This window comes from Tenebrio molitor, chromosome 1 (genome assembly GCF_963966145.1).
Source record: "Tenebrio molitor chromosome 1, icTenMoli1.1, whole genome shotgun sequence".
Classification (NCBI taxonomy): Eukaryota; Metazoa; Arthropoda; class Insecta; order Coleoptera; family Tenebrionidae; genus Tenebrio; species Tenebrio molitor.
Window position 1 is genome coordinate 486,660 of NC_091046.1, and position 27,549 is coordinate 514,208.

General features: G+C 36.2%; 4 protein-coding genes and 1 non-coding gene across 6 annotated transcripts; 3 read left to right on the forward strand and 2 right to left on the reverse strand.

The window, feature by feature from the left end:
* Nucleotides 1–3,867: 3,867 nt before the first annotated feature.
* Nucleotides 3,868–3,960, reverse strand: TRNAY-GUA (transfer RNA tyrosine (anticodon GUA)). The gene is made up of 2 exons: nucleotides 3,924–3,960; nucleotides 3,868–3,903 (listed from the first exon to the last, which is right to left on the reverse strand). It is a non-coding gene; the product is annotated as a tRNA-Tyr (tRNA).
* A 5,970-nt stretch (nucleotides 3,961–9,930) lies between these two features.
* Nucleotides 9,931–12,284, forward strand: Taf11 (TATA-box binding protein associated factor 11). Its single transcript, XM_069056349.1, has 3 exons — nucleotides 9,931–10,475; nucleotides 10,527–10,711; nucleotides 12,090–12,284. The coding sequence occupies exons 1-3, from the start codon at nucleotides 10,165–10,167 to the stop codon at nucleotides 12,221–12,223; spliced, it is 630 nt and encodes a 209-aa protein (XP_068912450.1). The 5' UTR covers nucleotides 9,931–10,164; the 3' UTR covers nucleotides 12,224–12,284.
* An 83-nt stretch (nucleotides 12,285–12,367) lies between these two features.
* On the forward strand, nucleotides 12,368–13,830 carry LOC138137061 (neurogenic locus notch homolog protein 4-like). The gene is made up of 4 exons (XM_069056356.1): nucleotides 12,368–12,525; nucleotides 12,982–13,122; nucleotides 13,190–13,318; nucleotides 13,676–13,830. Exons 1-4 carry the CDS (start codon nucleotides 12,492–12,494, stop codon nucleotides 13,738–13,740), a joined length of 369 nt encoding a protein of 122 aa, XP_068912457.1. The 5' UTR covers nucleotides 12,368–12,491; the 3' UTR covers nucleotides 13,741–13,830.
* Unr (cold shock domain-containing Unr) lies at nucleotides 13,819–24,169 on the reverse strand. The gene is made up of 10 exons (XM_069056300.1): nucleotides 24,033–24,169; nucleotides 18,614–19,144; nucleotides 18,250–18,560; nucleotides 17,636–17,815; nucleotides 17,385–17,584; nucleotides 17,124–17,331; nucleotides 16,651–17,060; nucleotides 15,561–16,139; nucleotides 14,929–15,507; nucleotides 13,819–14,835 (listed from the first exon to the last, which is right to left on the reverse strand). The coding sequence occupies exons 2-10, from the start codon at nucleotides 18,705–18,707 to the stop codon at nucleotides 14,664–14,666; spliced, it is 2,733 nt and encodes a 910-aa protein (XP_068912401.1). The 5' UTR covers nucleotides 18,708–19,144; nucleotides 24,033–24,169; the 3' UTR covers nucleotides 13,819–14,663.
* On the forward strand, nucleotides 24,165–25,666 carry LOC138137038 (ataxin-3-like). Of its 2 annotated transcripts, XM_069056340.1 has the most exons (3): nucleotides 24,171–24,309; nucleotides 24,398–24,423; nucleotides 24,472–25,666. In XM_069056340.1, exons 2-3 carry the CDS (start codon nucleotides 24,400–24,402, stop codon nucleotides 25,216–25,218), a joined length of 771 nt encoding a protein of 256 aa, XP_068912441.1. In that variant the 5' UTR covers nucleotides 24,171–24,309; nucleotides 24,398–24,399; the 3' UTR covers nucleotides 25,219–25,666. The 2 variants fall into 2 exon arrangements, with proteins under 2 accessions (XP_068912439.1, XP_068912441.1); XM_069056338.1 differs by having other exon boundaries at nucleotides 24,165–24,423.
* Nucleotides 25,667–27,549: the final 1,883 nt, after the last annotated feature.

A 27,549-nucleotide genomic window follows, 5' to 3' on the forward strand; every position in this document is an offset into this window, starting at 1 on the left:
AAACCCGAGCAAAAGATATAAAAAAACAAATATCAGTGGTTGGTAGTAGAATCAAATGCGTATCTTCTTTTTAAATATCAGAATCGCATGTGATTCGTGCATTTGGCAAAGTAACGTATAACTATAAATCAAAATCGGAAATGAACTTCGTAATGTATGACTACTAAACATGCAAAAGTATCTTAACGAAATGCGGCTACAAAAGTCATTAACGAATGTACAACGTACGAAAAGAAAGTACCACTTTCTATTTGTATTTTTCATTTAACCATTAAACCCACATGAAAGCGACTTTTTGATACCATTATTGCCCAAAGATAACAATACGTAATTCCACATTCTGTGATAGACACTGCATTGCTTTCTGACTTTTTGTCTATTGCTTGTCTTTTGCTCTATCATACTTTGCCGTTTGTATTTCTAAACCAAACGGATTCTGCTTGCAAAAGAAGCTAAAAAAAATACTATGTTCGTCGAATCGTACATCGTTTTCCAAACTACTACCCACCTTCAATTAACGATAAATGAAAATCGAAGAGAGTGTACAAGAAGTTCCAGCAGCTGATCGAACGTCTTAATTAGCCTTAAATCAGCTGCGCATCTTGTAACACCGTCCCGAAACAAAACTTAATTGAAAATAGATCCTAAACGGTCGCAAACAAGGAAGTTGACGCTCGCCCAAAACACGTGTCACGTAAAAACTAATTGATTTTACGCGAAAAACACATTCAAAATGAAAATCAACGGATTTAACAAACACTTATCGTTCCCCCCTCGGTCGCACTCGCAGGGGAAAGAAATAATTAAATGCAATTTTTTTGCAATTACATATGTATTTTCTCTAAATCCTTTCGTTTTCACATTGCATAACGCAGGATGCTCACCCAACCTCTATCATTTTGACACCGTTAATGGAAGAAAGTTGTTTGGAATTAATTCAGCAAGTTTGGCTCCCTACCTTCTTTCTAATCGAAGAAAACGACGATTCACATAAACATCAAATCCAAAAATTCTTTGAGTCCGGCGAATGCGATAAAAACAATAAACACACGCGCACACTCACACAAACAAAACAAAGGAAGTGTGCTTATCAGAATCGTCGAATTGCAGAAAAGAAACCGCAAAACGTTCACGGTTTGTAGATTTCAAATCCTTTAGTTTCACCATGGAACGGGATCCGAAAATCAACCGAATCTGACACATCCCATTCAATCAATGCCACATTTATATCGGAGAAACATGTGGGCGAGTTTATTGTGTTTGAAATCCATCCCGGTCGGCAATTGACCATTCTTACCTCGATTAAAAACTATTAAAACATTAATGGTAAAATTACGACTCGCCTTCGCAATCGCAACGTCGCAATACAGAATAAAATTGTAGTACCAGGTGAAAAATTTATAATGAGGTTCGAGGGGAAGAGTCCGAGAGCTAAATTTAAATTCGAACATTTGCACACGAACACAAAAAACGAGGCACGTGCTGAAAGGAGAACAAGAAAGCGTCGAAAATTCTGACATAATAAGACAACAAAATCATCACAAGTCTACGTTTTGATGAGAGAATGGCTACTTTCTGCTGGTTTGTTGTGTAATTTATAGCTGCAATAATCGGAGAAAATGAAATATTACAACTTGACGCAACAGTGGTAACGATAGTTTGGAATTATATTAAAAAAAATAAAGTAATGTCGGAATTGAATATTCATAGTTTGCTGTCACGGCCGGCAAAAAAAAACTGTTCAAGAAAACAATCCCACTACTAATATACTGCAACACTTGAAATTTATGCTACGTAAGTAAACATCATCTTTATAACCAGTCCAGTTTTGCAACTTTTTTGTACGTTAAGTAAACATCGACAATAATGCGTAACTGCAAAATGCAAACCAGTTTTTTTTTGTAACCTGCAAAGAAAATACGGACTTGGAGACTTGGGACTTTCTATGCGATTCCGCACGAGGTTGGTGTTAGTGCGTAATACAGTAGTAGACTGACAATTACTTTTTAAATTTAAAATAATAACCTAAACGTAAAATTACCACCTTACTGCAGTACTCCCGGACTTTGGTCTAACAAAAATTAATTATATACTGAGATGTAACGGGTGTTTTTTTAAATTTGGCGTTGAAGAGTCGATTGTGAATGCACTATACGGATAACAGATCACGGATCAACTGTTTAAATCTTATGCTTTTACACGAGTGGTGCGTTCTCAATCGATTCTCCAACACGAACTTCCGACGCCAAATTTAAAAAAACACCCTTTATGTATGTACATATACAGGGCACGTCACATAAGGCTTATTTCTGAATTTATTTTGTACGCAACCAAAAATACTAATGACACAGACTACTTGAAACTGTTTATAATGTGATTTAATTTAGTAATCAACGTAGGTATGTAATTTGGCTAAAAATGTCAAAACGACAGTTGATGAATTTATTTTTGATTTCATTAATCAGGACAGGATATTTTGAAATCACATTTTATTTGGACAAACAACATTTTTATTAGAGTTTGTTGTCTTATAAAAACCTTCTTAGATGTTATGTTTATGGACTGTCACAGATAGGTTTTGAGTTTGTATAAATCTAATATAGAATTCATTGAACTGAATTCTTATAAAAATTGGGCAGATAATTTTTATGTATGTATTTATTTATTGGGATAACGAAATACATAGTAGTTTATTTAACGAGTTGCTTAAAATCTTTAAAATTAGCTTGACGTTTCGTTTTGACAAGTTGTGACATTTATCAAAATCCGTTCACAATGGAGAAAATTCTCAAATTCTGACAGTGTCGAACAAAAAAATGCAAGCATTGCTCAGAGATGTGACTTACTTTTATTTTAACTGCTGACAGTTAAAGTCGTTCCAATCTTAAAACTTCTGGTTAGTTTAGTTATCAAAAGTAAAATGTATAAATATATACGTGAATTGTTTATCAATTGAAATCAAGCGAATCCTTCTTTATCGTTCCACCGATAAACTCGTAAAAATAATCGTAATAATTTAACGACGTATTCAATTAAACAGTTTATTTAAATGACATTACTCCACTATAAAAAGAATTAATGAAATGTGTTCAATGTACACTGCTGTGCAGAAAAATCGCTTTAAGTCGGTCTAGATCAGTTTTGACTTTTTATTTGTAAGTGTCAAACAACTGTTTCATTTTCCTAATACTGTTTCATTTTCCTAATAAGTAAAAACAGTGACACTGACAATTTATAACCTATTTACAAATATAATATCAAAATCCACATTTACGAAACACAAAATATGTACTAGAAAACTTGATTGCTTGGTTTTCCAAGTGTACGCCATTTCTCTGCACAGGAGTGTATATTTTAAAATCTAAAAGAATAACTTTTTCAAAACTGTGGTATATACAGCTGAATTCAAAAAAATCGGGAAACATAAAAAAAATGAAAAAAAATAGGTTCAAATTATTTGACGGTACGTCAGTTTATAAATAAATAATTCAATGACATTTTTAAAAATTATTTGATAGGTACTGTCCAGTAGACAATTATGTAATTGACAAATACATTACATTACATTAGGAAAAATTTCATTTCCCGTTTTTTCTGAATTCAGCTGTACATTCCAATCGAACATGTGACTAAAGTGTCCACGGTAAGGATTATTCAAAAATTTGTTTCGCCAGCAACGTGTTTTCCAATTGCGAACGTCCGTAAAACTTCCAACGCGAAATTAACAATTGTCCCGCGCCCTTCGCTCGTATCTCTCTCATACGATCACGCGTCCATAAAACTCGACGATTTTCATTGGAACTTATTTATTTCTGGCCAGGGTTCAACAATTGTGCTCCGGGTCTGGCGAGCCTACAGAAAAAAAATTCCTTCGAGCCGGATTTGAACCAGCGACCTATGGATTACCGCTTTCAATGCCGCCACTACAGTCCACCGCTCTACCAACTGAGCTATCGAAGGATATGAACACCTCACGACGAGCAAGTGAAGGTTTGCGAACATTGCGTCGTTATTTTTGAACACGAAATGAGGCCAACCTCCTTGCATTAATTTCTTGGTTGTTGCTAAACAATTACGAGTACATCGTCGCATATTCCAGGTGAAACACCTAAAGAATCGATGCGTCAAAACAAATAACCGAACAAAACAGCAAGCTTTGTCTTTTTCGGAACTTTCTGTTCATCCTAATTTTTGTTGCAAAGCAGGAAACTGAGAGCAGAAAGAAGGCGCCTCTGAAGGTGTCGGTCGCATTGCGCAAGAGTAATTAAGTCACTAAAGGGGGTCATCAGCGTCTTGAATAGCGACAGGCGGGTTTTTCATTAATTTTACAAGAACGCTTTAATTGGAATTTAATGAACTTTCTCCACCTCTGCTAGTGAAAAATAATAAAGATGAAAAATTGATGTCGTTTATTCGAATCACAATACGAACGCCAAAGGACAGGCAGGCTATCTAGCACCTATCCATAGAATGATAATATAATAATATACAGGGTTATTCTAAATGATCGTAGGCGTAAAAACTAAATGTAAAATTTTTCATTGCCGCTCCGTATAAAAAACATCCAAGTGATGTGAATAAGTGAATAAACACCGTTCACACACAGGAGTTAAAGTGGGTGCAAAACAACTGAATATTTTTAGAATTGGTGGCAAAACAACGCAACATTTTTGGATTCAATCGTTAATTTAAAAAAAATAAATAAAACCCTCACCACCGCAATTTTCACCTAAAAAATGGCAGGTCTGGTCAAATGGAAAATAATGACCATACCTGAAAAACAACGTGTTCAAAAACAGGCCTGGCACAATTCCTGAATTAATGCAGGTAATGCACTAATAACTGCATTTAATTGATGTCCCGACTTTGCAAAGGTCATTTCAAAACATGAAGCGAAGAGAGTAGCATTATGTTTGGAAGCTGAAGACAACAATTTCGAACAATTACTCTAGTTCGTAAATACGATTGGAGCTACTCATGATTCTTTTACAACCGACAGGTCACACATAATGTACACCTTTATGAAAATCAAGATTTCAACGTTCTAAAAATCACTAACCTAACTTTTAAGACTGACATCTGATAATTGACCTGAAATTTTAATGAATCGCCAACTGAAATTTTTGGTCACAACCAACTCTATTTTTTTTTCGATCTCACGATCCACTGAAAAAATTGAAAATACAAATTTCTTTTATGAATATTATTGTTCATTACATATTTGTTTTACGTCCTCTGTTATATTCATCCATAAAACAAAGTGTTTTTCCTGTTTCGAAATTATGTACTTCCACAAGAAACGATAATAAAGGATATTGTCGCATACATTTCAAATTTCAACATAAACGAAATTTAATTTAAAAACCTGTTGGGACAAATAAAGCGTTATTTATTGTTCAACAATCAAAAAAATCTTGGTGCAAAAATGCAATTCATCTTCATTATTTTCTCTTTTCTCATGAAAAAAATGTTTCGTAACACATCTTTCTACGACAATGTGTAAAAAAATTATAGTACGAGTATGTACTATGTCCACAAATGATTTCTCATTAATTCATCATTCTTGCCGACTTCGGAAATTTGCAATTCTCCGGTAATGAATTAAAGTCAGCACTGGGTAATAATAATAATAGGTATAGCATTCTAGAGACAGTTCGATCGGCGGCGGCGGCAACCCTGCTGCTCAGGTTACCCGGAAAATTTCTTGGACTTTTACTACGAATTTCTATTAAAAAATATTACGGGTGTCGTAACGGCAGCGTGTACAGAGTCAACCGTAATCGATAGAGTTCTTGACCGTTGACGATGATGATGGGAGACGACAGTTCTTGTACGACTGCAACATCTGTTGCCAAGATCAATTATCGCGATCATCGGTTTAATTGGAGTTGTTTTAACGGGAACTTTAACGTGTCGCCTTCTAACCCTGTAGTGGCAGGAAGAAGAAAAAAGAACTGCCATCGACATTTGAGAGAGGTCACTCGCTCTATACATAGACGACTCTAGGCTGCAAGTTTCAGCTTATTTCTCACATTTGCGACAACCAAAGAGTTAATTACATAGTTAACTACTAAAATCAAGTTCTAATTAATATAAAACATAATTAACAAAAATACATCGTCTTCGTCTCCTTTTTTCACCATAAAGTTAATAAAGAGTTGATTTATTCCGAATGTGGCGTTTAGAAAGGTAATCGATATTATAACCCAGTTATTTATTTTTTGCTATTATAAAGAGTGTCGTTCTCCTCTTTAATTTCCCTTTTATCTTCAACATTCCTTTTTGATTTGCTGAAAATCGTTGAGTTGAACAGATTTTAAATGTTAAATCGCATTATATTTGGAGTACATATTTTTGTTCAAGAATTTTTATTTTTCTGTAACGTAATTAAAGCGGTGATAAAATGTTTATTTGTCTGTCTAATTCAAGTCAAAATTCGTGTTTTATTTGTTGTTCTTGCTCGAATCCGGCCTTTTCGTCGAATCCATCAACTAAAACTCTTCCACTTGCGAAATTACTTTGAAGTTTACGTAACTTTGCACTTTTTATTCCCTCTAAAAACTGTTCGAATGCGGCAAACGGAAAGCTTACACCTCCTATTTATTTAACTTTCGGACAACCAACGTACATAAACTTAAGACTATTAATGTCCCTCCCGGCTACATTATTTCGACTTGCAGCACATCAAATTCGCGTTGAAGAACTTCGATGATTTGCAAAAAAAAAATCAACACAGTAGCACAATACCGAGAATTAGTTATAAACAACGACGCTTCCAATGACGCATTTTCTATTATTAATCGCATGAAAACTTTCGAAATAGAAGGAAAAAATTCGGGGCCAACATCAACAAAAATTAATGCGACACAATGCCAGATGACCCTCACACAGCATCGCAAAACAAGGCAAATTAAAGCGATAAATATCACGTATATTTTAATAGATCATTGTTCTTGTTGCTCTAACTCGGCACGTAACTGTTTTGTCTCCACTTACCCAACTCGTGACACACTTGGGAGGAATTTTTTTTCGATCGAACACCACGACAGAATTCTCTTAATCGTCGGCACAAACCGCAGTGTCGACTTTGACCCAAATCAGTATCGAACAAGGAAGCTCACACGTACCACCGCAGTTTATCTAACGCTATTGGTATCGAAAACGAGGAGACTTATTAGTCTTTTCCTTCAAAATAAAGAATCGGAGAGCTAAAACTCACCAAGAAGTGATACTCGTACAAAGCTTTGCCAATTCAGCCGATCAACTTTAAAAAGAGATTTCCCTTTCTTTTTTCCAAATCGAGTTATACTTCTGTCACCACTATTACATCTTTGTTCTACCACTCAATGATTACATTTAAGAACGCGAAGATCCGAAGAGCTAAACGGCACTTACACCGACCTTTGAGGACAAAAATTTCACCAAAAAAATTACCAGCAATTAAGAACGGACTTAATGAATTAACGATACGTATTTTAGTGGCTCAACATTGCTAATAACACCACAATTATCATGTTATCGCCGGGTTATATAAATAAGAAATGGAAATGTGGTAGCAACGACTTTAGATCAAGTTGTTACAATATCGCATTCCTCGACATGCTCCAGACGTGTTGTTTTAAACTGTACGGACTCAAGAATTTTTTTTTAAATCGTTTTGCATCAGCTGTTTCGAAACACCTTCACTTTTGGAAAAAAAATCGGAGATTGGTTCTGAACTTGCATCGTGGTACAATTCTATTAGACGACAATAATATGAGCGAACTAAATGTGGGCAAATTAATTCAATATCGTGCCAAAATCTCTAACCGAAACGTACCAACAATGAACCTAATGCATCTAATGAACGTAGGACCTTGTACTCTTAACGGTGACTTGTGGGTAACCGGAATGAAAAATTTCCTGAGAAAATTCATTGTGTCATTGACTCGATCCACTAATTCGATTAAAATATCGTCGAAATTATAAATATTAACACAGAATTATGATGTGGAAGTGTCCAGTTCCTTTTGTGACTCGGCGCTTTAGTTCCCGCAAAAATTACTGCTCTATAGCTAATTAGTAAAAAATTAGTAAAAACCATCCCATGTATTACAATGGACACTTCCTCGAATTAAGCTTACTTCTTGGATGACGTGAAAAACACTTCATAAATAAAAACGGACAAATATTGATATTTTTACAGTGATTTTATTTGGACAACATATTCGAAGTCCAAAAGTCACTTGTATTTTTTTTGGCAAAATTAATTAAGTAATGTGTACAAACAAGAATAATATAAAATGACACAATAAACATGAAAACCACCATTTATGGAAAACCAGCTGCTGCTGCTGCAGATTGAAAGGAAAGACGATAGTCACAAGAACAGTAAAAAAAGTTACGACTGTCTGGAAAAATCGTTTTTCCTTAACACTACTTTCCGGGATATAAAGATGGGCCACCTATCGATTGTGTAAAACCCATGTGACTGACAATGAAAACAATCCAGTAATTGTGATATCGATGTGAGCAGTATAATGTGAAAAATGAATTGAAAATTGTTACGACGGCCTATTCTTACGACATTTTTGTACACTTTGGGTTTTAAAGGAAAAAACTCCGAGATAGGAGAAAATCACACCTCAAACATTGCATCGTGGGCAATCTTTCAAGTATTTTTTGATTAAAAACTACGTATCTGATTTAACAAGTTATCAAAACTGATCATAAACACAATCTTAAAAATTACGTCTCAATAACACCTAACAGATGCATTTTAAATTTAAATGAATGTTTTCTCTTGGAACAAAATGAATTTTCAAATTTTAACGCTCGCACCTAATTTGGTGAACACTTCATACATCCCCTGTTCGGCATTTCTCTTTGTGGTGTGCAATAATTGGGCAAAACAGAGTGATTATTAACCCAATTTTACTTATGGGGGTGCGCGAATCAGGTCGTCTCCCCGAAAAATCTATCGAATTAAAGAGTTTTAACTGCATTCTCGTCTTGGCAAAAATTTGTTGTCAAGGCGGCACGCTTTAAACCGAAATTTCGTCGAAACTTGGTGGTAAATTGACCGCTAATTCTTTGCGGAAATAATTGGGATGTAAAAATCATGATGCGGAAATCTTCCAAGAAGAAAGAGGCGACTCACCTTCTTGGTTTAGCGGGGTAATGGTGGTGGTTGAAGTGGGAGCCAGTGCAAGAAAATTGGGGCACAGCAAGCCCCATCCAACGTTTTAAGGCCCCCCTGATGGCTGACGGCGAGCACCTGCAAAGCCATTCTTTCAAAATTGTGAATTTTACGTAGGATTATTTATGAATAATGGCACTGATCGGTTTCCAAGCGTCCACGAATCATAACGGGTTTTCCAACCAGCGCACTATGTAGGTGGAAATACGTAAAGCTTACGATTTAATTTCAGATTGTTTCTGGACTTATTGGCGCCGCTTAGATTCGCCATTAATCACACATCGGTGCAGAAACGGCGCCCCAGACTCGGTCAGGGGGCCGTTTCTAGCCCGTTTTGGTCGCAATGACAGTTGTCATTTCAGCAAACAAAAGCCACCAACTGTGATACTTACAATATGATGTTTCGAAGGAATTCGCTCGAATATCACACTAGCACATGGTGTAAATGGAAAAATGCCGTAAAAATACACAATAAACAACAGCAACGATCAATTACAAATTAACTAGTCCCGTACTAAACAATAAAAAAAAAATCGTTTTCTGTCGGATACGCGGCGAGCTTGACAGGACACTTTATCACAATTTTCTATCACTGCAACTGATTATTCAGACTCGAATTAATCCCATGTTTTTATTAACTCTGCTTTATTTTCAAGACAATAAACAAAATTATTGTCAAGTATGAACGTGATATATTGACTGGAATTTGACACTAGCGCCCTAACGGATCACCTAGCAACCAGTAGTTCTAGTCATTTTTAACGCCGCAAGGGGACGCGCTGGGCGCTGTACTTATTCCTTTGATAACATAATGTGAACATAACCTATCTCGTGTGTTCCTTTTTAATTTTTTTTTCAATTCGAGTAACCCAACGTCCTACAATCCGAGCAGCTATTCACTCGTTTTAATAATTATTAACCTGTGATAGTGTAAAATTTGATGGTGACGACTCGTTCAATTTTGACAGTGCGGGCATTTCAAAAAAATGGACATTTTCAATAAACCCTCCCACCCCCATAGTGCGGTCTCAAAATGCGATACCAATTATGATTCCATGGAGGAAGACGATTCCTCCAGAGACGTAGCGATGACCATAGAAGAAAATATAAAACAGGAACGAGAGAATGACAATATGACTTTTCAGCTCACGTCGGATATGAACATAAAGGACGAAAGTCCCTATCTTGAATCGGATATAATTATGCCAGAAGCTTCGCAAAATAGCAACGTTTCGCCCAAGAAAAAAGAAGTAAAAACAAAGAGGGAAATGGAAGAAGAAGAAAGAGAAAAGATGCAGTAAGTAAGATGAGAATTTTTGGGGGAGTGCGCGACACTTTTTTTCTTAAGAGTTCTAGTATCGAATTTCACCGAAGATCAATTAGATCGGTACGAAATGTACAGGAGATCCGCATTTCCCAAAGCTGCAATCAAGCGGTTGATGCAGACAATCACAGGATGTTCGGTCTCTCAAAATGTGGTGATCGCGATGGCGGGGATTGCTAAAGTTTTCGTAGGAGAAGTCGTCGAAGAAGGTAAAGAATATGATTTTTCGTAGCATATATCACAACAAAATATGAATATCTAAAACTATCGTGGCAGTTGGTTTGGTACATTTTTTTTTTTTTTTTTTTGGTTCAACACCCAGAATTTGCGAATTTTCTCCTGTGTGAACGGATTTTTATAAATTTCACCACTTGTCAAAACGAAACGTCAAGCTAATTTTAAAGATTTTAATCGATTTGGAGCCCCATTCAACTCGTTCATGTGTCAATTGGGCTTTTTTGTCACTCGTGGGCCTTTAAAACGCTAGTTTCACTCGCGTTTTAAACTGGCCCACTCGTGCCAAAAAACCCCGATTTACACAAGAACTCGTCAAATAAACTACTATTTTAGTTTATATCAATTTGTATATTTTGTAATAGTTATTTGTACAACTAGTTATGAAAGTCATACTTTTTTTCACGAATTTGCAGCAAATAAGTAAAAAAAAGAGACTTTCATAACGTGTTGTACACACTATTTTTTGCATATTGATGTACTATTACGATCATAAAATTTTGGACATCAAACTTCTGTCACATTAAAAAAATTACTCTAAATCATGCTTTATTGAAACTGTCAAATGAAAGATGAAATTGTTGTCAATTTGACACCGGTTTAAAATATATTTTTTTTAATATGTGAGTACATTTGGGTATTTGTTTTATATTTTTTATTAATTAAAACCTCGTTCTATTCCATTTGTCTATTTTTACAACTTTTTGAATATTTTCTCGGTAAATCTGACATTCACATTTTCAAAATTGACACAATCAAAATTGAGGTTATTAATACATAAGGGTCGTTTTAGAATGTATGACAACACGATGACATTAGTGTCCAAAATTTTTTGATCGCAATAGTAAGTTGAGAAATTTGGTCTAAAAGGATTTATGAAAAATTACAAAAAAAAAAAAATTGGTATGCTTTGAAAATCACTTCCAAGGAGATGGAATAAAATGATGCAAAAAAGTACTACTTTCACTACGATTTTTCGTGTAAAAAAAGTGCTACTTTCATTACGATATGCAAAAAAAACTGTTTTACATCTTCATTGACAATTTTACAGAAAGCAAATAAAATATAAAAAAGCAATATGTAGTTAAAAGTTAAAACACTACTTTGAGAAACAAGAAATTTTCGTCAAAACATCATTGCATTTAAATATTACACAATTAAGTACTACAGTCATCGAATCTGCTTGGTAATTTTTCAAAAGTTGGTCGAAACTACCCACATTAGAGGCTGTTTAGGGCATATCTGCTCAAATTGTTAATGAGACATTTTGAATGCCCCATTACTCCAGCCTGCGTACGCGAAACCGCAATCATTCAACGATGCTTCGGTATTTCAACATTTCGTATCTTGCAGCGTTAGACGTCATGGAAGAACAAGGAGACACCGGCCCGCTACAGCCGAAGCATCTGCGGGAAGCAGTGAGAAGAATGCGCCTACAGGGTGCAATACCGAGCGGAAGAGATTACAGATCGCATTTCCGACTTTAGATTTAACACTGTCAGGTTTTATTTATATTCTGTACACATAATAAAGTGGTTTTCTTGTCTATTTTACTGGCGCTTTGCTAAAGAACACAAATGTCATTATCAGCGTAATTGAAGAGTGGGAAGCAGAGGCCAACGACTTTCTTATCAAAAGAGGGAACGCATCTTAACAGTTGCTGTAAAGATTTACTGGTGCTCATATGGTTGACTCTGGTGTTTATTCATCTTGATGATTTTTCCATAGTGGCAGTACTAGAGGATCTAGTTTAAAATGCTCACAAAAATAATTGTCGTGTTTATTGTAGGTAAGTACGTACGGTTTCTGCACCGTAAAATAAAATCTTACGAATTGGCTGGAGTTGCTAAAGGTGCAAATACAATTCAACGAGCAACTGAAGAAATACATTTTTTAGTCGATCTGATTGGTCACCAAAAACTTTAGGACGATTCAAACTTTAGGGTAAACGACCCCACTCGAGACGTTACGTCTGAAAATCGTATCGCTTTGATGATTTCCGAAAAATATTTGTTGAACTCTCTCTTATCTGATTAATTTCAATGTCACGTTTGTTTTGGAAAAAATATCGTGTTTAATTTTTTGTGAATGTTTAAATTTTACTAGTTTAGTCACTTCGAGCGTTATCAAAGCTTAGTTTAAAGTCTAAACTTCGGCTCGTGTGTATCAACAGCGACGATCGTCTAAAATAAACAGAACATTACGCATTTATACGAGTGAACAACCCTAAAAAGCGGCGTTTTAGGTTTGGAATTATGCACGGCGTGCGACATGGATCAAACCAAGCAAGGCTGTCGCATCCAAAACAAAGCCTGCTCTTGTGGCTTTGGCTGCATTTCAGAATACCGATATGACACTATGGCAGAGTGCCAAAATGCCCTACGAGGTGAATAGCGGAAATTAATCAAACATCCGCCACGTCATCATATTTCTAATTGCTGGCACATTTCCAGGCAGAAGAAGGGACATCTGCAACCCCAACCCGTGTCAACACGGCGGGTCTTGCATACAAATATCGCAACGTCCGAAATACAAATGCAGATGTGAAGGAACGGGGTATTTTGGTCTCAAATGTAGCAGAGGTACATTATTTAGAGTGCTATTTATTATCGAACGATAACCTTTGACATAACGCAACAATCGCTACCATTCAAACCATTGATTACGCTTTTCATAATTTAAGAGGTTTGATAGCTTTTCAAGTTTACAAGGCTGGAATTAATTATAGCACAGAGCTTTAGTTTCACTCGGCCATCATTAAAAACGTCAGTTATTTTTCCTAGTTTGATAAAGATATTTTTACTCGATATTTATGTGCCTGTGAGCGGTTCTAATTATGTAAACACGATATTATCTTATAAATAGCGCGTCGAACGTCCGTCTTGGATGTTTCCGATCGGGTTTGGTGGACTTGCGTAATGAATTTGGTCAATTTTTAGCGTGTCCAACCCCCGGGGTGGACCTCAACGACGCCATCTTCCCTTACGAGTGCATAGTAATATGATGTTGCAACACAACCACTGGACCAGTGTTCTCGATTCATTTTTTTATATTCTGTCGACATTTATAAATAAAAGACGACTTTTTAATAGTATTACTTAGTATATTTCCTTTGAAATTAAAACAATAATTTACAAATAGAAAGATAATCCACATTTAATATTGTAGTTAATTTGAAAAACTGCATCACAGTACCCACATCAACATTTGTAAAAAAAAGTCACATTCAAGTGTTAAAAAACAAAATAAAAAGAACCAAATAAATAAACGACTGCCATGAGAGCAAAATTTAGGCACTATAATCAAGAGGAAACTACTTTGGTAACGACGAGACTTGTGAGTATCACAGAAGAAAAGCGAAGAATGAAGGCATACACATATTATATCCATTACAAATATGGGATGTTGCGGGTACTGCAGAGACTGCAAACTAACATTACACCTAAATGGAGTCTAAATAAAAGTTACAAAAGGTCTTATAATGTAGAGTTTACTTATCGATGCAGTCTTCTCTAGATCATAATCTAATACCTTAACTCTGTATCCTAATAATAAATTCATTGTATTCATATTTGTCAATGGATTATCAATTTTTTAAATTTTTTTTTTTGGTTTGTAAGCAGTGTTTTAAGCACAGTAAAACTGCGAACGACTTTGTTCAATTCAACATGTATGAACATAGCTACGACTAATATTGGTGTGTAATACAACCGAAAAGGTTTTCCTTGCCCTAGTTTAGATTTTAATTTTTTTTTTATCATAACAATTCTTGCAATTTGTCAATAATTTAATAAATATTGTTCAACCATACGTAATAGGACTTATATAAAATACAGTATAGCCAACTCCACTGCTAAGACAAGAGTAAGTTAGTTGCTACGGTAGTATGACATGAATGAGAATGACTTAACCAATGACTATTTCTCGTTATTCGACGACGACGATCCCCGGGAGATGTACGACCCGTGCTTCAGATGAAAATCCCTTAGATCCATCCGGACCTTTAGGTTGACGCAACAACGTCAACCTCGGTCCTGCATCGTCCAAAGACACTGTGCGCAATCTGCTGATCAAACGTTCCGGTCTCGCTTGGACATCGCTGAAACGAAGAGAACACAAACAATGCGACAAAAAGTCATATTTTGGCAGACGTTAACATCATTTCGCTTCACCGAATCTCCACCTTACTAACCTGACTTTGACCACACTGCAAGCAGACGACTTTCCGCTGCGGTGATTCGTTACCAAAACAAATTCGACCGTGTCTCCTACTTGCAAGTTCACGTTATCTTTGACTTCGGTCATGTGGAAGAACAACTTTTTCCCTTCTTCCACTTCGTACGCCAAAAATCCAAAATGACCTTTGATGGCGTCCACTGTCGCTCTCAATTTTTTCCTCACCGCAACGATATTAGCAGCTCTACCTGTCGAATCTACCTGGAGTTGCACGTGATCGCCCACTTGAAGCAATTCACGTTTGTTAACGAGACCCATTATGCCGAACTCGTAATCCATTGGTTTTTCATCGGGATCTTCCGTTTTTATTCGAATCAAACCAGAATATTCGGTCTGATCGGGATTTACCGAACGCAGAGGGCGCACCACTGTTCCGTCGAGGACGTCGCCGATTACTAGAGGCAGATTTATCGTCCCTTTTGGAATTATCTTCACGTTTTCGGCGGAAGAACATGTTCCCGAATTGCCACGAGTGCCCAAGTTGTACTCGACTTCCTGACCCAATTCGAGACTGTTCGGATCACCCTCAAAATTGCTGCAAGGAAACAGAATTAAACGATTCACAAAATTAAACACTACCGCATTTACCTGAAGTGGAAAAACACTTCTTTATCATGTTGAATGGTTTCTATAAATCCAAAGCCATCCTTTAACGCTGCTACGAAACCTTGATACATCTGTCCATTGTTGCTGTTCCTGTGCTTAATCCCGTTCGTCTGTGTAGCCGGTTGTACTACTTGTATGTCTACTGCGATTAGTTCTTTGTTTCTTTTAACTTGATTAATGTTAAATTCGATCTTATCTCCGAGTCTCGGGTAATGCTTCATATCACAATCTTTTGAGTAGAAAGCTGAGGTCTTTTTGACGCCATTCACTTGATATTGAATCAACCCGGATTCGGGAGTGTGTTCTCCGTTCTGATTCTTAGTGGGACTCCTGTTCAACCACGTTGTCGGCGGTATCTCCTTCATCACCGTTCCGGTCAAATTATTTTCCACCCTCGTCTCAAATTGTACAGTTCCGTGTGGCAACCACTTCATCCTAATGGCACTTTGTCGACTATTGGAAAACGTACTCGTCTGGTCCTGAACCACGGTAAACTCATATTCGTCATTGACAACCACTTCTCTGTCTACGTCCAAGATCTCGTTGAAATGGAAAAACAACCTGACAACGGCGACAAGTAATTATTGTTACATTGTGGAACACTTTTATCTACTGCACGCAGTGGACAAATAAACAATCAACCACGGTCAAAGTAAGTACATAATTCATTATTTAACTATTTTTTATAATAGGCCAATTACGAATTTCTTGTAAAAACGAACGTTTACTTTTCCGGTTTGGTTCGCAGTGTTTTTTCATGAACGAGTGGCAATGTTAACAATTACGTGATCAACACCATAAATTTGACTTTGTTGCAAATATTAACGATATCAGAATCTTATTCGGAAAAAGAAAAAAAAACAAAAGTTTTGACTTTTACTCGGAGCTTAGCTTAGTAGTGTCGCTCAATTGGTCACAGAACGTGCTGGTGTTGTACACGTTTTCGTTGTAAGTTTTTTTTTTTTCTTATTAAAGAAATTTTAATTTATCTAATTACACGTTATTAATTTTTCCACTGCGCATTACTTAATTGTTTTATCTTCTTCATTTTATAGTATTACGAACAACTAACCTGGCCTCACGTTCCACACACTTCAAAAATCCAAACCCTTCCTTTACAGAGGCGACTATTCCCTGTTCCCGTTTTTCGCCGGATACCAAGAAGCTCTCGTCGAGAAGCGAGATGTGAGTTGCACGGTTTAAGCCGTCCCGTCGGTCAGTGGCCACCTTGAACTGGACCCAATCGCCGTGACGTAGTGTGAAATCGCCACGTTGATCCTTATCTCCGAAGGAGATTTCCACTTCCGAGTGGTCCGGAGCGCGATAGCGGATACGTCCTGGTAGAGCGTCCGTCTGGTGACGGGCGTTGGGACCGCGATCCAGCGGTTTCAAAACTTGGCCTTTGAGAATGTCCGGCTTAAGATCTTCAAAGATTACGGTACCAGATGGTAGACGGGTTATGTTGCAAGCGACCTCTTTACCCTGCGAACGTCCATCACAAAAAAATATTATTATATTAAAAAATATTTAGTAGACATCACTTACATTGCGAGTCTGAATTGTAAATTCGACGTCGTCTCCTAATCGCAACTCCTCTTTGGTTTTGGCTTCGGAGAAGTGGAAGAATATCTCTTTCACTACGTCGGCTCTCTCGATGAACCCGAAACTCTCCTTCATCGAACAAACCACACCTTGATATTTGACCGGATGCGCTGGATTCTCAAGTCGGACATGACACGCCCCCAAGTTACCCCTGCAATTGTTCCGTGCTTAAACAGCATCTCGGTATCATACCGGCCACCTTACCGATTGTTGGTCGCTATTTGAAAACTGACTTTGTCTCCTGATCTTAACGTGACATTTCCTTCCACATCGTCTTTGGTGTAGGGCAGGAAGAAGCACTCGCCTCGATTTTCATAACTGATCCTCCCAGTCGTGTCTCCACCCGAGCCTTCGCCCCGTACTTCCGTCGTCACCGTCCCGGTCACTCTCTCTTCACTCATAACCTTCGACCATTACGTTACAGGAATCTCCAAAATAATAACTACGAGACTTACTACTTCCGGGGCGATTTTCGTCACGGCACTAGCTATGGGTTTGCCGGTCCGTCTGTCGTATGTCATTTCGAATTCTACTGGATCGCCTATTTTTAAGTGTTCAATGTTGCCGCTGAACTGGCTGAAGTGGAAAAAGAGACGAGCCTGTCTTTCACAGCACTGAATGAATCCGTAAGAGTGCTAAGACAGAAAGAGTAAACAACTAAAACTACACATTTGGATTAAAAGAAATGCTCGTCCGATTTATTAGTTGCTCAGGCGATTTCAGATATGTAATTTGATTAGAAATACAACCGATAACGTTTTCAATACTGAGACATACAACAAATTTCAATACGGATGTGGTAAATAACACTTGAGGGGGGTTTAGATCGCGACTATAAATGTGAAGTAGTTCCTGAATATACTCCGGGCAAATAAATCGTTGCTCCTCCAGTCGTCTTTTATGATAATTTAGTAGATCGTGTTTGGATACCCAGAACTGTGCGTAAAGCAAAACGGCGATAAGCTTACGGAATATCGCCGTATAAAAGTTCTCTTGTTCGTATTTCTTTTTTATCGTGCTATAATCCCCCGCATCGTCATTATTACGGCGAAGCTTAAAAAAAAATTACCAGCAGCTTTTCGATGATGCCTGTCTCTCTGGTGCCCAAATTCGACGAATTGGAATCGTTGTAGCTGCTGTTGTTACCGTTCGAAAATACGTTGTTGGTAAGTGTGCTGTCTCCGCTGCTGTTGAACATGTTGTTCGAATCAAGTGAGAACGTGCCAATGGGGAAACGAGAATTGGTATGTGTTGTACTCGATGATCCGTACAGACCGTTGCCGAATGACGACGACTTGTCCTGCAGTAAAGGAAAGTCTTGCCCGAACCGTGAATTTGATGTGGAGCGATTTGTAAAATTAAATGCTTGCGATGCTTTGCCTGAAAAATTATGCGATCATAATTTGGTGTTGACGACAAAAAAAAAATATTACCGTTGCTGGTCATAGGTTTGAAATCGATGATGGCAGAATCTTGATTCATGGTGTCGGGCGGCTGGAAGGATTTCCACTGAGGATTGGTGGACATAGTCTATCAGTACAATGATTTATCTTTTCACTTCTTATCGTTTCTTAAGTGTAGTGAATATCACAGAATGGTTAGTGGTATATGTAAATACCCCACAAAGTCAATTATGGCAGCCGAGACCGTACTAATAAAATTATCACTCCTACTTTGAAACCAAGTCACAAAGGTACAATATGATCAACAAACTTCACAATAATATATTGTTATACAATGTTACTAGAAAAAACAATCCAATATGTATAAAAATTACTATCCACAGTCACTCAAAATTTAATTATAACAGAAATATAAATAAAAAAATCCTCAGATGTCTTCAATGCGTGCTGGGTGCGTATTGTGCTGTTATGCTCATAATTTGTCAAGGCCAGTGGTTGCGCTGATACTGGTTTACTTTAAATTTTCTATACTAATTTTGAGGTTTTTCTTAGTTACACAAGCTGGAAAAGAAACATCAATCATTAACCTGTTGAAAATTAACACGTTTTTCAATTTACAAAGACAGTTTTTTTTTCGAATCACTATATTCTAAAAAAAATTAACTAATAGAAATTTTAATATAATTTTCGGATTCATTTGCGAATACTCGAAGGCCGAAGACTTCCAACCATATTGAAAGATAAAGATCATTGTTCACTTTAGCTACTTCTGGAATTTTCCCGTTTTTTCTGGCTAGACAGCCTCAGGGCGTCCTCCTAGATCGTTTTCCACCACTCAAACCTTGTGCAAATGAATTTTCCTTACCCTTTAGTTATACCAAGACATTGGCGTGACCTTGACGCGACCTTGAAACACAACAAGAAAAAAAAAGGCATTTGCACAAGGTTTGAATGGTGGGAAACGATCTAGGAGGACGCCCTGAGGCTGTCTAGCCAGAAAAAACGAAGTAGTTAAAGTGAACAATTACCAAGATAATATTCCATAACGGCATCACTTTTTGTACGTACATATGTAAGTCGAAAACAGATCTTTTACTGTATTTTTTGTTATCAATGAAATATTAAAAATAATATTTTCACAAAATATACTAGGCACCTGCTGTCCGTAGCCTGCACCTACTGCTCGATTGTCGTTTCGAGATGAATTTTATTAATTAAGTACAAAATAAAAAAAAATGTATCCAAGTATTTATGTTATTTATTTATGCGTTAACATAATTTAAAAACCCGACTTCCTTTGGTATTTTCTTGACAGGACGCGGCATGCTTGATTAGATTATGTAAGCATAATCATAAAAAAATAGAATCATAATCACTAAATAAATATATAGATTTGCAATTAGTAAACGTGATTATTTGTAATTATTTTTGCATTGCGGCAACTACACTAAATTATTGCAACGTCCAATTATAGTAGTTATTTAATGAGTTCGTGTGTAAATTGGGCCTTTTTTGGCCAGAGTGGGCCATTTTACACACGAACGAGTTGAATACGTTTTTTTGTTCGACGTTTCGTTTTGACAAGTTGTGACATTTATCAAAATCCGTTCACACAGGAGAAAATTCTCAAATTCTGAGTGTTGAACAAAAAAAAATTATCTCACGATATCCACATATTTTGTGTAGTGTAAATATAGACATACATACTTAATGTCATGTTTGACTTTAATTTTTCCTTTATTTTGATTGATTTACCACAAACGTCACAACTCGCTTCGATAAAAAAAGAGAAGTGTACTTTCAAATAGCCGTGCCACAAACAACATAAACAAACCAGATTAGTAGATTGAAAATGTGTTTTTTGAAATTGGCGAGAATCGTAAAAACTGCACGAAATTTCTCTATCAAAAAATCGGAAAAAAAAACAACACATTGCTTCAATCACGGCTGCATTACCCATGTTTGTTTTTCAGTTTAATAAATCAATATTGCTCTTACAGTAGTAAATATTAGCAGATGCGGTTTTTACGGTTTATTTTGGACAATGTGTAAACACATCTGCAAATTATTATCATCAAACATTTGGAACCGCAAAAACTGCAAGTATGCATAACGCGTGTAAAAATAAATCTAGTTTATTTCAATTACAAAGCGCGGCTTCGGTTAATTTAGCCAATTTTCACAATGATTGGTTTCTACAAGGTTCAGTTTCTAAAAGTGTTTGGAGTTCATTTGATGTCAGACAATGTAAATAATATAAGTTTGTTGTCATAACAAACACCAAGCTGACTTGCAAAGAATTAATTAAGAAATCTTAATTCCATACTGATTGAAAAATTGCTTTTCAAAGGGTGCCAACCGCATTAATTGGTATTTTCCGAAATGTCATGTTAAGAATTTTGTTCGTTCTTGTCGTATGAATAAACGCTTGAAACAATGCCAAAACGGTACAGCAATTCAGTGAATTTTATGAGCTTCAACAAATGGTTGTATTCCTTTTCTTTGACACTTTTGATGTTATATTTAACATTCAAACTAGCAGATAAAAAGTAAATTTCGTGATAAAACGTAAAAAAAAAATAATATCCAACACATTGTAACAGCGACTCTATTGTTAAAATTTTCAAATATAATAATAAAGCAAACTGTAAGAACTAAATTCTTTTTATTAAAAAGAAACGTCAAACCTGACTAAATAACAGAAGAGGAGCAAGAGGGATATGGTTTTGAACAGGGCATGACAAGCCTTAATTAAATGACATTTAAATGACTTTTATCCTGTATACTTGTAAACTGAACATCACGCACTCCACAACGTACAATTTGTTCTGCAATTTTGCAGGTAACTTTTATTTGTAAGTCCATTACAGAGGGCGGGTTGTCGCCCTGGCGCCAAAACACCTGCAGTGTAATACCTAATCCTTGGGTCAGGTAAAATTGTAATTCTCTGTACATTTGTGAAGCGGCACAGACGTGTCCAGTAAAATTAAATTACAGTTTTTATCTCTATTGCCTTGTTAATTGTACGGAAAGCAACCCCAAGTCCAAATTTAAAGTTAAGAAAAGGCAGTGCAGTTTTTTCATTAACACAATTCATTCCTGCCATCTGCCGATTTTACGCTATTTTTCCCTCCACAATATTAATGAACCACTACTGCCGTCTCCATTTGTTTTCGGCATTTTTTAAATTAATGCAAGGTGGTTCGCGAACGTGTCCAAATATGACAACCCCAAACTTAAACGTTTGTAAAAGTGGAAAACGTGGAAAACATGACTAGCTGTGTGCTGTCTCGTCGACATAAGTTTTTTTATAAGAACCTGAAAATTTGCATTCGCACATACACGCATCTTGTGATAACGCGTTTTACAAAATAATCAACACCCGTTATCTCTAGACAAATATTTTTTAAAGGTCTTGCCTACTATAAATTTTCACATAGTTAAAATAAAAACATCCATCTCCAAAACGGTATCCTTCGAACTCCACAATTAAATCTTCGGAAATGCCTTGAGGTCATCAATTTTAAATCAATTTTTCCCTCCGCATGAATTCTTGTAACTAGGTTAATTTAACGCTCGACGGAGCCTATGTCTGTTTAAAAACAAAATCAACTTGCAACAGAGCATACACATTTTGCGAATCTTGCAAGAGATAACCTCATTATCGTACAATAGTTTATGTCATATAGATATCGTAATAAGAAATTCGTTGCACCAACAACGTAAAACATCCCAAACTTAAAAATCACATATCAAATTCGAGCGTTTCATTTTTATTCGAGCAAATAACTTTTAAAGCGTTAATTTCCAATTTAAACGCCAATTTTGCATTGTCTCCGATAATTTCAGCGAAGAATAATGAAGATCTAGTTTTTTTTTTCAAAACATCAGACACGGTCCTTCAATTCCAAGCATCATAAGTTAGTATATAATTTAACAGCTTTTGAGCTCGGTCTGTTATTTATGTCAAATAATTTAATTTTAAATCATTCAATGATTCAACCCATTTTGACAGAGGACAAACTGTTAAAAAACGAATAAAAAAAGGGTCGATTCTATCGTCTATTCAGAACAAAATCTGCACACGTTAATCTACCATTTTTTCACGATTTTTAATGTTTTGTTTCTCATTTATTGAGTGACGTTTAAATTTCCAGCCCAAGCAGTCCAAGCACCTAACCATACCAACAATGTAAGAAGTCCCATGACAAACGTGAGAGTGGCGCTGATGCATGTGTAATTTCATTAAAAATAAAAATTTTGAGCTAATAAAAGTTTCGATTTGCAACAGAAATGAAAAGTGGATGTCAAATAAAGTAGTTTTGAATGTTCCGTTACCATAAATGTCCATTAGTTCATATTTTTGCCGTGGGACTTCTTACATTATTTAGAGTATAACATCTATTTGTATCATTCCCCTTCTCCTCATGTACTTTGAGAGAAATTTAAATTTTAAGACAGTAAAAATAAGTTATGTTTGGTAAACAATGTAGGCAACAGGATAATACTGGAAGGAAAATTTTCCACTCAACTATTCAAGTTTTTCTTGTAAAATGGAGAAAATTAAAGCTAATTGTTGGAAAATAATGATAGCAACCTACGTTCACATCTATTTCATTATTTAATCAGCTTGATGATTAGTGGCAGTTTGTCGCAAATTGTGGAATCTTGTTTTGTGATTAGAATAGAAACAGTGATAGGGGAGGCGGTTTAGATGAATTTAACTCAAGCCGAAAGGTCGTGAGATTTTTGCGTTGACGACAGCAAACAACGGCTGTAGATTATAAATGGACCTAATTAAATTTGTGCTAGCACCATGCGCTCCGCTGACTCTTTTCTGAGATTGTAAACAACAACAAACAACGCGACATAGGAAAAGAGCTGTTAATTGAGCCCAAGTATAATTTCGGCTTTGTTTGATGGAGTGTTGTCGGTTTTTTGCGTCGAAAGAACAAAGCCAGAGTGCAGAGTCGGCGATGAGTGTAAATGTAATAAAACATTTAAATATAGTCCCGCAGGGCGATAATATTTATTAGAGCGCCCATTAGTTAAACGGCCAAATAAAATTATTCCGAGTTTAGAAACATGTGCATTTGGGGCAAGGGGTAAAACAACGGTCAAATTATTGATTTGCTTACAATGGAACTGTATCATACTTCAATAACATAATCGGGACCGGCCCTGCACGCTTTCGGGGCTACTACCGGAGGCAGCCCAGCGTCTGATCGCCACAAATCCGACATTTACTGCGTAGATTCTGCGGCACAAAAGATAGAAGAAGTAAGGGTTAGAGGTGCTAAAAACTAGTCAGGTTTGACGTAAAAAACTGGGTTTTTCACGCAAAAAATCAACTGAAATTGAACGAATCGATGATAATGAAGAAATTTACGTACTTTTTGGAGTGGTTTTGCAGTTAATAATACGAAAATTTACAAAAATTTCAACTCACCACGACACAGCACAGCACTGACGACATGCCGCCATGTTGAATGTCAACATGATCGAGAAAAACAAAACCAACCAAAAATCCGGCGTTCTGATTGGACGGCGCCACTCACTTATTCATTTTTATTTAGTTGTCAAACTGTCAAAAATTACGTTTTCGGATATTTTGGAATTTTTTTAGAAAACTGATCAAATCCGATTGAATCGAAATCGTTCTCCTGTTCGAAAATTCAGCGAGAGTAACCTGTCGAGATGGTGCCGCCAGTTTCTGCCCAAACCATGTAAATAACTTGAAGTTGCGTCGTGCTATTTTTAAACGTTTTTTTTATGGATTATTCCTACTGTCCGTTCGAAAATCACCCGATTTAGTCATGGATTCAATCTTCCACGAAAAGGTAAGCCCTACTCGGTTTCTAACCTCAAACTCCACGGTGGATTTGTAGCAAGAAGGTTCCCTCTGTGCCCAACACTGCCTCAACTCCCTCCTCCAAGGCCCCTATTTTACCGCAGTCGATTTGAGTGTCTGGGCGGAAAAGCTCGACGAAGAAGAGCGCGTGAGAATGGCCGAATGTGGCGAAGAAAGTGAAGACTATCGAAACTTTTTGAAACAGCCCTCGGGTAACATGGATGACAGTGGTTTTTTCTCCATTCAAGTCATAAGCAAAGCTCTCCAAGTTTGGGGGCTGGAAATAGTGCCTTACAACAGCGCAGACGAACGTGTAAAAAACTGCGATCCTAGCAAAATGAAAGCGTTCATTTGCAACTACCAGAGCCACTGGTTCACGATACGCAGGATAGGAAACCAGTGGTTCAACCTCAACTCGCTCTTATCCAAGCCCGTTTTGATTTCAGACACGTATCTCTCTCTCTATTTGGCCCAATTGAAGAACGAGGGTTATTCAAATTTTGTCGTATTTGGTGAACTGCCAACCTGTACTGCCGATGAAATTATTAGATGTAATCCCGTCGTTGCACCCACTTTAAACAGCAGCCCGTCTTTTGAAGAGGACGCCGAGCTTCAGGCCGCTCTGAAGCTGAGTTTAAGTCAGGAATTTGAGAGTAACGCAGGAAATTCTGAAGAGGAGGAGTTACAGAAAGCGCTCATGTTGAGTTTGTCTTGTGAAAGTACAGACGATGACGAGCATTCTAACCTGAGGAAAGCTTTACTTTTGAGCATGAGCAATGTATGACCTTGAAATTGTAGTGTAGGTAGCTGAAGTGCGAAACTCATCTGTTTTTATTTGACGTGGTCGTCGACGTTTTTTTTGCGGACCGTGTTTTTAAATGTATCCCATTTTTACTAACACCCAAACGTAAGGATTCAATTTAGATGGAAACTTTTTTTCTAATAAAACTAATTGTAAAATTGTTATTGTTATTGAAGAGAGTTTATTAATAAAGTATAGTTCTAATTTAAACTCCCACTGTATATTTATTTGTAATATATGTCTAACGAACATGTAATATGCTTGTTTTAACAGAAATCGATACTCTAATATCGTTTGATTATTTGGTTATGTAATACATGTACCTGTCACGAAATTGTGGTGTTTTGTTTTAGATTATTTTTAATACATCATGTATAATAATTATTATTTATTCGAAAAAATTTAATAACGTATTAAATAGTTTTGTTATTGTGTTTTTTTATTACTCGTATTATCCAACTAATCATTGACAGATCCGTAAAAATTTTACCCACAATTTCTTTTTGGATTCATCTTTTCTATCAATTATGTATGACGATCAAATAAAAAAAAATCAGAGTAGGCGAAAATGGTGGTTTTAACCAATCAAAGCATCAGAATAGCACAATCCAGGTAACTCGATTTTTTTTAATTGATCGCACGTTATTTCTCGCTTGGAAATCGTTATTTTTAAATTTTCAGTCGAAGAATTGTATGCCTCTTCGTCAAGCGCATCACAATTTCTTAATGGATTTTTTATGCTCGTTATGTAGGTAGTCGTAATTTATAAAGTGACAGAAGAATATTTTCATTACTGGCAATCTTTGAACACCACCACATACCACATCTCCCTGAAAGGAGAACCAAATTGATAAGAAAATTCATATTGTTTGTCTCTATCTTGACATGTTTTTAAGATAAAATATTTGTATGAAACAAGTTTGTTTTTTGTTTAAAAATTTTGCCAAGTGCCTCAATAGCAACTAAAGCTTTTGTGAAAATCTCGTTCCCCATATCATACACAAACTGTATTTGAAGAGAAACAAAGTCATAAATTTACAAAATAAATCAAGACGATAATCGAAATAACATCCTTTTCAATGATACAGGGTATACCTATACTTGATAAAATTGATTCAGAGACGAAAAAAATATGTTACGCTTTGGTCTTGACATCTTCCTGAATAAACCCTATGCGTAAACAGTAGGTAAGCGGATGTGAGTTTTGGGGTTCAATACTACCTATTTAGACACACTACACACATTTACACAATCGAGTATGGGAACTTACATCATTCATTCTTTAAAATAACTCATGGCTACATCACTCGTTTTTTAAATTTGAATTCGTGCTTCAAGACTGGTCTTATGAAACTTGTTTTTTAATATACTATTTGCAGCGCGAAGTTTAATTTGAAACACGACGCGCAACGGAGTGTTTCATAAACTGAGCGTTGCAAAATGTTTCACACAGAACTCTCCAACTGCCTAACTTTGAGGATAAATTTAAATGAACACCCGATATAAAGCAGTGTATTTTAACACTTAATGTGTTTGGTTGGTTCTATGTTGTCTCATGATTCTATGTTGTCATTCTTATCACCAGTATGTCCAAATGTACAGTCGCGAGCAATAAACTTTGGTCGTCAATGTTAATCTTTAACGCAATGAAAAATGCTCCATTGTAGGTAAACGGTCGTAAATATCATAACCTATCATCATGTTGTATAACATTAATTGTAATTTTTTTCTAATTTTTTGACACTTATTTGTTGACATGGATATAATCAGGCAAGGATTTTTTTTTAATATGTGACAATCTAACCAAATTTTGAAATGACATTGACGACCAAAATTTATTGCTCGCGACTGTACATAGATCCTGAATATTAATCTACGACAATCAAAATTTAAAAAAAAATCAGATGTAGTAATTAATGAACTATAACACTAATATAAATTCTATTGTTATAAAATATTTGCGTGTCAAATATGTCTAATTTTATCAACAGGTTTCGAATTTCAGCTTAAATTAACCTGAAAATTAATAAAACAGTGCTTTATAAATCAGCATCGATTCAAAAGTACATCAATATTAATAAATTAAAAATTCCTGTGAATCTATCCGTATTTTTTAAAGATTTTTTAGTGAAGTAAGCAATGTGTGGTGCTTTATTAAATGTTACATGCACGTATGTACTATTGGGAGCAAAAAAAGTGGGACCTCAACATCACTGTCTTGACTTTTAATGTGAAATGACCAGTCTTAGGACAAAATAGTACCGACAAGTCGACCAGTACAACTTTGCGTAACCCTGCGCTCACACATAAACA

What these genes read in the sequence shown, in the direction of transcription:
- LOC138137061 (XM_069056356.1), top strand. Translation starts at nt 12,492, where the DNA reads ATGCTCACAAAAATAATTGTCGTGTTTATTGTAG. An exon ending in AATTGTCGTGTTTATTGTAG is followed by an intron (nt 12,526 to 12,981) that starts GTAAGTACGTAC and finishes GCGGCGTTTTAG; the next exon opens with GTTTGGAATTATGCACGGCG. An exon ending in TGGTCTCAAATGTAGCAGAG is followed by an intron (nt 13,319 to 13,675) that starts GTACATTATTTA and finishes GTCAATTTTTAG; the next exon opens with CGTGTCCAACCCCCGGGGTG.
- LOC138137038 (XM_069056338.1), top strand. Translation starts at nt 24,400, where the DNA reads ATGGATTCAATCTTCCACGAAAAG. An exon ending in ATTCAATCTTCCACGAAAAG is followed by an intron (nt 24,424 to 24,471) that starts GTAAGCCCTACT and finishes GTGGATTTGTAG; the next exon opens with CAAGAAGGTTCCCTCTGTGC.
- Taf11 (XM_069056349.1), top strand. Translation starts at nt 10,165, where the DNA reads ATGGACATTTTCAATAAACCCTCCCACCCCCATAGTGCGGTCTCAAAA. An exon ending in GAAGAAAGAGAAAAGATGCA is followed by an intron (nt 10,476 to 10,526) that starts GTAAGTAAGATG and finishes TTTTTTCTTAAG; the next exon opens with AGTTCTAGTATCGAATTTCA. An exon ending in AGGAGAAGTCGTCGAAGAAG is followed by an intron (nt 10,712 to 12,089) that starts GTAAAGAATATG and finishes CGTATCTTGCAG; the next exon opens with CGTTAGACGTCATGGAAGAA.
- Unr (XM_069056300.1), bottom strand. Translation starts at nt 18,707, where the DNA reads ATGTCCACCAATCCTCAGTGGAAATCCTTCCAGCCGCCCGACACCATG. An exon ending in GCATCATCGAAAAGCTGCTG is followed by an intron (nt 17,816 to 18,249) that starts GTAATTTTTTTT and finishes TTTCTGTCTTAG; the next exon opens with CACTCTTACGGATTCATTCA. An exon ending in CAAATAGCGACCAACAATCG is followed by an intron (nt 17,332 to 17,384) that starts GTAAGGTGGCCG and finishes GAACAATTGCAG; the next exon opens with GGGTAACTTGGGGGCGTGTC.